Source organism: Sprattus sprattus (genome assembly GCF_963457725.1).
Source record: "Sprattus sprattus genome assembly, chromosome: 12".
Taxonomy (NCBI): Eukaryota; Metazoa; Chordata; class Actinopteri; order Clupeiformes; family Clupeidae; genus Sprattus; species Sprattus sprattus.
The window spans coordinates 2,389,198-2,399,197 of NC_137910.1; the positions used below are offsets into that span (position 1 = coordinate 2,389,198).

At 41.6% G+C, this 10,000-nt stretch overlaps 1 protein-coding gene across 1 annotated transcript in view; it reads left to right on the plus strand.

The window, feature by feature from the left end:
• The window catches only part of prkceb (protein kinase C, epsilon b), a gene marked incomplete at both ends in the record, with an annotated part of 138,022 nt that overhangs the window by 75,274 nt on the left and 52,748 nt on the right, over positions 1–10,000 (plus strand). The window contains one exon of the mRNA XM_080848408.1: positions 8,445–8,587. Coding sequence (XP_080704534.1) covers positions 8,445–8,587 — 143 coding nt within the window. The remainder of the gene's footprint in view (positions 1–8,444; positions 8,588–10,000) is intronic.

The following is a 10,000-nucleotide window of genomic DNA, read 5'->3' on the forward strand; positions in this document are numbered from 1 at the left end:
ACTCATGCTCCCTCTGCTTCCTCTCTCTCCCTCACTCATGCTCCCTCTGCCTCCTCTCTCTCCCTCACTCATGCTCCCTCTGCTTCCTCTCTCTCCCTCACTCATGCTCCCTCTGCCTCCTCTCTCTCCCTCACTCATGCTCCCTCTGCCTCCTCTCTCTCCCTCACTCATGCTCCCTCTGCCTCCTCTCTCTCCCTCACTCATGCTCCCTCTGCCTCCTCTCTCTCCCTCACTCATGCTCCCTCTGCTTCCTCTCTCTCCCTCACTCATGCTCCCTCTGCCTCCTCTCTCTATCGTGCTCATGCGTTAACCCCAGCCATCTCTTTACTTCTTTCTCTCGCTCTCTCTCTCTCTCTCTCTCTCTCTATCGTGCTCATGCGTTAACCCCAGCCATCTCTTTACTTCTTTCTCTCGCTCTCTCTCTCTCTCTCTCTCTCTCTATCGTGCTCATGCGTTAACCCCAGCCATCTCTTTACTTCTTTCTCTCGCTCTCTCTCTCTCTCTCTCTCTCTCTATCGTGCTCATGCGTTAACCCCAGCCATCTCTTTACTTCTTTCTCTCGCTCTCTCTCTCTCTCTCTCTCTCTCTATCGTGCTCATGCGTTAACCCCAGCCATCTCTTTACTTCTTTCTCTCTCTCTCTCTCTCTCTCTCTCTCTCTCTCTATCGTGCTCATGCGTTAACCCCAGCCATCTCTTTACTTCTTTCTCTCGCTCTCTCTCTCTCTCTCTCTCTCTCTATCGTGCTCATGCGTTAACCCCAGCCATCTCTTTACTTCTTTCTCTCGCTCTCTCTCTCTCTCTCTCTCTCTCTATCGTGCTCATGCGTTAACCCCAGCCATCTCTTTACTTCTTTCTCTCGCTCTCTCTCTCTCTCTCTCTCTCTCTATCGTGCTCATGCGTTAACCCCAGCCATCTCTTTACTTCTTTCTCTCGCTCTCTCTCTCTCTCTCTCTCTCTCTCTCTCTCTCTATCGTGCTCATGCGTTAACCTCAGCCATCTCTTTCCTTCTCTCTCTCGCTCTCTCTCTCTCTCTCTCTCTCTCTCTCTCTCTCCCTCACTCATGCTCCCTCTGCCTCCTCTCTCTATCGTGCTCATGCGTTAACCCCAGCCATCTATTTCCTTCTCTCTCTCTCTCTCTCTTTCTCTCTCTCTCTCTCTATCGTGCTCATGCGTAACCCCAGCCATCTCTTTCCTTCTCGCTCTCACTCTCTCTCTCTCTCTCTTTCTCTCGCTCTCTCTCTCTCTCTCTCTCTCTATCGTGCTCATGCGTTAACCCCAGCCATCTCTTTCCTTCTCTCTCTCTCTCTCGCTCTTGCTTTCTAATTCCCCCTGTTTCACCCATTCTTTCTACACTACATTCCCTTACTTTTGATTTCTCCCTCTCTGTTTTTATTTTAGTGCAATAACATCTCTCTCTCTCTCTCTCACTCTCTCTCTCTTTCGCTCTCTCTCTCTCTCTCACTCTTTTTAACTCTCGCACACAACCTCTCTGTCTTTATCAGGTTCTCATTCCTGTTGCCCTGGTATTGTCATTGTTTTAAACCTTTGTTTTGTGACAGAGTTCTGGGTAGGATTCCACAGGGATGACTGACAGCTGTCACTCACTCCTCTTCCTCATTCTAGCAGTTCTTCACACTCATCACACACTCTGGTGTAGCTCAGCATCTCACTTCCTTCCTTTTCTAGTAGCTTTAAGGGTAACACTTTATAATAACCCTCCGTAATAAACCATTTATGAAGCATTTGTTCATAGTTTGTTTATCATTTACAAATCGTAACCCCAACATTTACAAACCTTAGTAATGTATTTGTAAATGAGTAGTAATGTATTTATGAACCTGTTTTCTAATGATCTATAAGAGTTTTTTATAAGGACATTAGTTAGCAATTTATAAATGAGTATTAATGTATTTACAAACATTTTTCAAATGCTTTTCTAATGATCTATAATATCATATATAAGGACATGAGTAAGCTGTTTTGAAATGAGTACAGATGTGTTTATGAACATGTTTCAAATGATTTTCTAACGATCTAAAAGATAATTTATAAGGACATTAGTAAGCTATTTGTAAACGAGTAGTCATGTGTGTATGAACATTTTTCAAACCATTTTCTAATTATTTATAAGATCATCAATAAGGTATATAATAATGGTCTGCTCACATTTTGTAAATAATTTACAAATGATTAAGCAAGCAAGTTTCAATGAGTTAGTAATGCTTCATAATATCCTTTATAAGGTATGTGCTGATGGTCTGCTCACCATTTACGAGTCATCATGAATAATCTTTGTCATGCATAAGCTATCGTCCAATTCATACGTGAAATAATATATGTGAGCACATGTAACACCTTAGTTTATGCTTAATATAGGTTTTTAGAAACCATTTACTTACCATTAGTAACGTGTTTCGCATGGGTTGATATGAAGTGGGCACTGTCTATACTTTATACGCATTTACAAATGGCCAGTAACTGAGGAACATACTATAGAAACCATTTACTAACCATTAGTAAAGTGTTTTGCATGGGTTAATATAAAGTTGCCACTGTCTATACTTTATAAGCATTTACAAAAGGCCCGTTACTGAGGAACATACACTATAGAAACCATTTACTTATCATTAGTAAAGTGTTATGCATGGGTTGATATAAAGTTGAGACTGTCTATACTTTATAAGCATTTACAAATGGCCTGTTACTGAGGGACATACCATTAGTCAACACTTCTGCAGCAACAACTCCAAAAATGACCTCAAACGTTAGATGGTTAAACATATCAATGGCAAAAACACACAACACAGCATCGAGGGAATGGAAAATTGGAAAACATTTATTTAAAAAACTACACTAACAATAAATTCACATTTAAACATGCATTCTAATATGCTAAACACAACAGCAACAATGGAACTTTAAATAAGGGGATCAACTAGTTTTTTTTTGTATTTATTGCCAAAAGTTTGCCAGACTCTTTATATGCTTTTAATTTGGTTACAATGCTTTCGTCCCCCTCTATGGCATCCTTACACCTCTGTGTAAAACTAGAGAGCTCCTCCGTGGAGGAAGAGTCGGAAGAAGAGTCGGATGACGCGTCGGAGGAATCAGGCCCTGACTTGGATGAAGCGCTTGAGTCGGTTTTCTGCGACTGACTTTTCTTCGCCTCTGGTGGACTGCCCTTGTCCTTTTTTCTTGCTGCTACAAACAGACAATGACAGAGGATGATTAGTGGAAAATATAGGCATGTGGGTGGCACACTAGTAAGTGTGATGGTCTTTGGAAGATAGTTTTCTGAGTTCAAACTAGAACAGGTCGATGCAAACGTACGTGAGGAAATGACTAGTATGAAACCACTAGTGTCAATCAACAAAAACACGAAGAGAGTAATGCTAGCAGGAAAATACAATTATGCACTTACATCATCAGTAACGCATACGGCAACACAATGTTAACTTTATGTACTTAGCATTAGAGATTATAAGCACACGGTATTAGACCATGAGGGCACGTATGGGCTGGCACGAAAAGGTTTCAAGTTCCCAAGTGTATTGTCAAATATGGCAAATTGACTTACTCATAGCCAGTTGTTCCCTCAGGAAGTCGCTCTCAAATAGTCATGTCTTTCAGCATCTCCTGCTGCCAGTCCAATTTCTGCCTGGCCATCTCCAGCTCATGGCGCAGTCTAGTTGACGTCAATTGGGCATTAGGAGCGAGTGTGGTCCTAGCTAAATGTTTGGGGGAAAGAATACAACTTTTCAATAAAAATGTTCACACCGCTAATTTCCAATAATCAGGTTAATCATATGCAAATTCAGCGAGAAGGGAAATAGTTTTGTTAGTCTAAGGTTACTAGCTACGAAGTGTAACAGGTGGAACCAACCATAGGAAAGAGTTATATTAAATGAAATGTATTATTTAATTAAAGCTTCAAACAATTATTTCACACTGAAACACTTTCCACCCTGTTCATGACAATATTCTTAACACAGATACCTGTCCTACTCACCGGTGAGTTCTTCTAACTGAAACAAAAGGCACAATAACCAGAACACAAAATATCATTGCCCGGTACCAACATGCACTAAATCCACTGTGTGTTAATAACACTAGCAACATACATTCATAAATGCAATAAACTTATATACATAAATGCAACAAAAGAACGTTTTGTCCATTAAACACATTACCCAATCAAAATTCAATGTTTTTCACATTCACTATGCTGTTCGTTGCACTGTTCTGTTCAACGTTTAGTTCAAAATGGTTGAGCCACGGTCATCAAAGTTTATGGAAATGTTCCCAAGATGCATATTACCGTCCCGGACACTTTGCAGCTCAACAACATCAATCAGTAGCGTGGGAGAGGGAGGGAGGGAGAGAGAGAGAGAGATAGCAAGTGTGCTCCACGCACATCAGGGGCTGTAGTGGTGGAAACGGCTAGCTGTCCTCGTTCGTTGGCGTGGTGTAGTCTCCGATGTTGGCGACGAGCTAGTTTCTAAATATTAATACACTTTGCTAGCTAGCGAGGACATTCCACCTCACACTACAACGTGCTATACTTCTTAGCAGTTACACCGGGCGATCTTCAGAGCTGGTGATGTGAATTCTTGCTTCCTCCACACGACCACTCTACCGTAGTTCATCCGTAACACGGACACTAACAGACCTAACAAACTTGGAGTTAAACTTGCAATTAACTGACTTATCCTACCGTCACTCTTTCTCAATCACATGTGAGCTATCCGGGCGCCGCCATCTTCTCTCTTAACATTCTCCGTCTGCCCCTTGTCCCGCCCTCTCCGCTCACTCCATTGGCCAGTGCACCAACTTTCCAGTCACTGATTGGCTGGACCTATGGTCAAGTTCTGTGGTGCTATTGGGTGTGGAACAGAGATTGATATCCCAAAGTTATCGCAGGGGCCAATGGAGAGAGCGGAGAGGGCGGGACAAGGGGCAAACGGAGAATGTAAGAGAGAAGATGGCGGCGCCCGGATAGCTCACATGTGATTGAGAAAGAGTGACGGTAGGATAAGTCAGTTAATTGCAAGTTTAGCTCGAAGTTTGTTAGGTCTGTTAATGTCCGTGTTACGGATGTTACAGATGAACTACGGTAGAGTGGTCGTGTGGAGGAAGCAAGAATTTACATCACCAGCTCTGAAGATCGCCCGGTGTTACTGCTAAGAAGTATAGCACGTTGTAGTGTGTGGCGGAATGTCCTCGCTAGCTAGCAAAGTGTATTAATATTTAGAAACTAGCTCGTCGCCAACATCGGAGACTACACCACGCCAACGAACGAGGACAGCTAGCCGTTTCCACCACTACAGCCCCTGATGTGCGTGGAGCACGCTTGCTCTCTCTCTCTCTCTCTCTCTCTCTCTCTCTCGCTCTCTCTCTCTCTCTCTCTCCCTCTCCCTCTCCCACGCTACTGATTGATGTTGTGGTAAGTAATACCCTCCCCGTTGTGACTCCACATCGTCAATGAGCTGCAAAGTGTCCGGGACGGTAATATGCATCTTGGGAACATTTCCATACACTTTGATGACCGTGGCTCAACCATTTTGAACTAAACGTTGAACAGAACAGTGCAACGAACAGCATAGTGAACGTGAAAAACATTGAATTTTGATTGTGTAATGTGTTTAATGGACAAAACGTTCTTTTGTTGCATTTATGTATATAAGTTTATTGCATTTATGAATGTATGTTGCTAGTGTTATTAACACACAGTGGATTTAGTGCATGTTGGTACGGGGCAATGATATTTTGTGTTCTGGTTATTGTGCCTTGTTTCAGTTAGAAGAACTCACCGGTGAGTAGGACCGGTATCTGTGTTAAGAATATTGTCATGAACAGGGTGGAAAGTGTTTCAGTGTGAAATAATTGTTTGAAGCTTTAATTAAATAATACATTTCATTTAATATAACTTTTTCCTATGGTTGGTTCCACCTGTTACACTTCGTAGCTAGTAACCTTAGACTAACAAAACTATTTCCTTTCTCGCTGAATTTGCATATGATTAACCTGATTATTGGAAATTAGCGGTGTGAACATTTTTATTGAAAAGTTGTATTCTTTCCCCCAAACATTTAGCTAGGACCACACTCGCTCCTAATGCCCAATTGACGTCAACTAGACTGCGCCATGAGCTGGAGATGGCCAGGCAGAAATTGGACTGGCAGCAGGAGATGCTGAAAGACATGACTATTTGAGAGCGACTTCCTGAGGGAACAACTGGCTATGAGTAAGTCAATTTGCCATATTTGACAATACACTTGGGAACTTGAAACCTTTTCGTGCCAGCCCATACGTGCCCTCATGGTCTAATACCGTGTGCTTATAATCTCTAATGCTAAGTACATAAAGTTAACATTGTGTTGCCGTATGCGTTACTGATGATGTAAGTGCATAATTGTATTTTCCTGCTAGCATTACTCTCTTCGTGTTTTTGTTGATTGACACTAGTGGTTTCATACTAGTCATTTCCTCACGTACGTTTGCATCGACCTGTTCTAGTTTGAACTCAGAAAACTATCTTCCAAAGACCATCACACTTACTAGTGTGCCACCCACATGCCTATATTTTCCACTAATCATCCTCTGTCATTGTCTGTTTGTAGCAGCAAGAAAAAAGGACAAGGGCAGTCCACCAGAGGCGAAGAAAAGTCAGTCGCAGAAAACCGACTCAAGCGCTTCATCCAAGTCAGGGCCTGATTCCTCCGACGCGTCATCCGACTCTTCCTCCACGGAGGAGCTCTCTAGTTTTACACAGAGGTGTAAGGATGCCATAGAGGGGGACGAAAGCATTGTAACCAAATTAAAAGCATATAAAGAGTCTGGCAAACTTTTGGCAATAAATAAAAAAAAAACTAGCTGATCCCCTTATTTAAAGTTCCATTGTTGCTGTTGTGTTTAGCATATTAGAATGCATGTTTAAATGTGAATTTATTGTTAGTGTAGTTTTTTAAATAAATGTTTTTCAATTTCCATTCCCTCGATGCTGTGTTGTGTGTTTTTGCCATTGATATGTTTAACAACCTAACGTTTGAGGTCATTTTTGGAGTTGTTGCTGCAGAAGTGTTGATTAATGGTATGTCCCTCAGTAACAGGCCATTTGTAAATGCTTATAAAGTATAGACAGTCTCAACTTTATATCAACCCATGCATAACACTTTACTAATGATAAGTAAATGGTTTCTATAGTGTATGTTCCTCAGTAACGGGCCTTTTGTAAATGCTTATAAAGTATAGACAGTGGCAACTTTATATTAACCCATGCAAAACACTTTACTAATGGTTAGTAAATGGTTTCTATAGTATGTTCCTCAGTTACTGGCCATTTGTAAATGCGTATAAAGTATAGACAGTGCCCACTTCATATCAACCCATGCGAAACACGTTACTAATGGTAAGTAAATGGTTTCTAAAAACCTATATTAAGCATAAACTAAGGTGTTACATGTGCTCACATATATTATTTCACGTATGAATTGGACGATAGCTTATGCATGACAAAGGTTATTCATGATGACTCATAAATGGTGAGCAGACCATCAGCACATACCTTATAAAGGATATTATGAAGCATTACTAACTCATTGAAACTTGCTTGCTTAATCATTTGTAAATTATTTACAAAATGTGAGCAGACCATTATTATATACCTTATTGATGATCTTATAAATAATTAGAAAATGGTTTGAAAAATGTTCATACACACATGACTACTCGTTTACAAATAGCTTACTAATGTCCTTATAAATGATCTTTTAGATCGTTAGAAAATCATTTGAAACATGTTCATAAACACATCTGTACTCATTTCAAAACAGCTTACTCATGTCCTTATATATGATATTATAGATCATTAGAAAAGCATTTGAAAAATGTTTGTAAATACATTAATACTCATTTATAAACTGCTAACTAATGTCCTTATAAAAAACTCTTATAGATCATTAGAAAACAGGTTCATAAATACATTACTACTCATTTACAAATACATTACTAAGGTTTGTAAATGTTGGGGTAACGATTTGTAAATGATAAACAAACTATGAACAAATGCTTCATAAATGGTTTATTACGGAGGGTTATTATAAAGTGTTACCGCTTTAAGCTTACACTCCATCCTCCCAAGGGGTGTCAGAGCATGTCTAGACCATGGCCAGTGACTAGACCAAACATGGATTTCAGCTGGCCAAATCAATCATCCAGGGTCAGCTAGTGAACCAACCCTGAGGCCTCTGTGTGTGTGTGTGTGTGTGTGTGTGTGTGTGTGTGTCTGTCTGTCTCTGTTTCAGTTTGTAAGATGAATGTAATAAATCGTGTGTGTATGTGTCTGTCTGTCTCTGTTTCAGTTTGTAAGATGAATGTAATAAATCGTGTGTGTGTGTGTGTGTGTGTGTGTGTGTGTGTGTGTGTGTGTCTGTCTCTGTTTCAGTTTGTAAGATGAATGTACACAGACGCTGTGAAAGTAACGTGGCCCCCAACTGCGGGGTGGATGCGCGGGGCATCGCTAAGGTGCTGGCAGACCTCGGGGTCACGCCAGACAAGATCTCCAGCACAGCACAGAGGAGGAGAAAGGTGAGGGACTCATCCTCTGGTCTAAAAGGGACTCATCCTCTGGTCTAAAAGGGACTCATCCTCTGGTCTAAAAGGGACTCATCCTCTGGTCTAAAAGGGACTCATCCTCTGGTCTAAAAGGGACTCATCCTCTGGTCTATAAGGGACTCATCCTCTGGTCTATAAGGGACTCATCCTCTGGTCTATAAGCACTAGGGACTCATCCTCTGGTCTAAAAGCACTAGGGACTCATCCTCTGGTCTAAAAGCACTAGGGACTCATCCTCTGGTGTAAAAGCACTAGGGACTCATCCTCTGGTGTAAAAGCACTAGGGACTCATCCTCTGGTCTAAAAGCACTAGGGACTCATCCTCTGGTGTAAAAGCACTAGGGACTCATCCTCTGGTGTAAAAGCACTAGGGACTCATCCTCTGGTCTAAAAGCACTAGGGACTCATCCTCTGGTGTAAAAGCACTAGGGACTCATCCTCTGGTGTAAAAGCACTAGGGACTCATCCTCTGGTCTAAAAGCACTAGGGACTCATCCTCTGGTGTAAAAGCACTAGCTGTATCAGGGACTCATCCTCTGGTGTAAAAGCACTAGCTGTATCAGGGACTCATCCTCTGGTGTAAAAGCACTAGCTGTATCAGAACTGAAAATGCCCCCCAGCTCTTGCTACTAGCTGAAGTCCAAACCTCTCTCCTCTTCTGTCCTCCTCTCCTCTTCTCTCCTTTCATCTCCTCTCCTCCTTTCTCCTCTTCTCTCCTCTACTCTCCTCCCTCCATGACTCCACTGGTAGACCTGTCTCACTGGGCGATGAGTTGTCCCTCCCTGTAAAAAGTTTGCCAGAAATGTGTGCCCTTGGCGATCACCTAGAACAAAGCCAACCCTCTTGTGGATCTCATGGCTGATCTTACGGCGAAGTCTCTCACAGCTAGCCCAGACCCCAAACTAGCAAAATCAACAGTAATAATAATAATTAATAAAAATTTTAACCTTTTTAACCACATTTTTAATGTGCCTACATATTAGAAACTAACTATAATAATACGATAAAATAAAATAAAATGTTAACATAAGCATGATAGAAAACTTGGTGGTGCTAGATTTAACACGAGGCCAGAAACGCCTTCCTGAATAAAAATGTTTTTGCAGTAATACTTTCCCTCTCACTGTTGTGCCAGGGCTCTAGTCATCTGTCGTGAAACAGTGACGGTCAGGATAACAGCTAGTTGTGAGAGGATTAGTGATACAGGCTGTAGTGAGTTCATCTGTCGTGTAACAGTGACGGTCAGGATAACAGCTAGTTGTGAGAGGATTAGTGATACAGGCTGTAGTGAGTTCATCTGTCGTGAAACAGTGACCGTCAGGATAACAGCTAGTTGTGAGAGGATTAGTGATACAGGCTGTAGTGAGTTCATCTGTCGTGTAACAG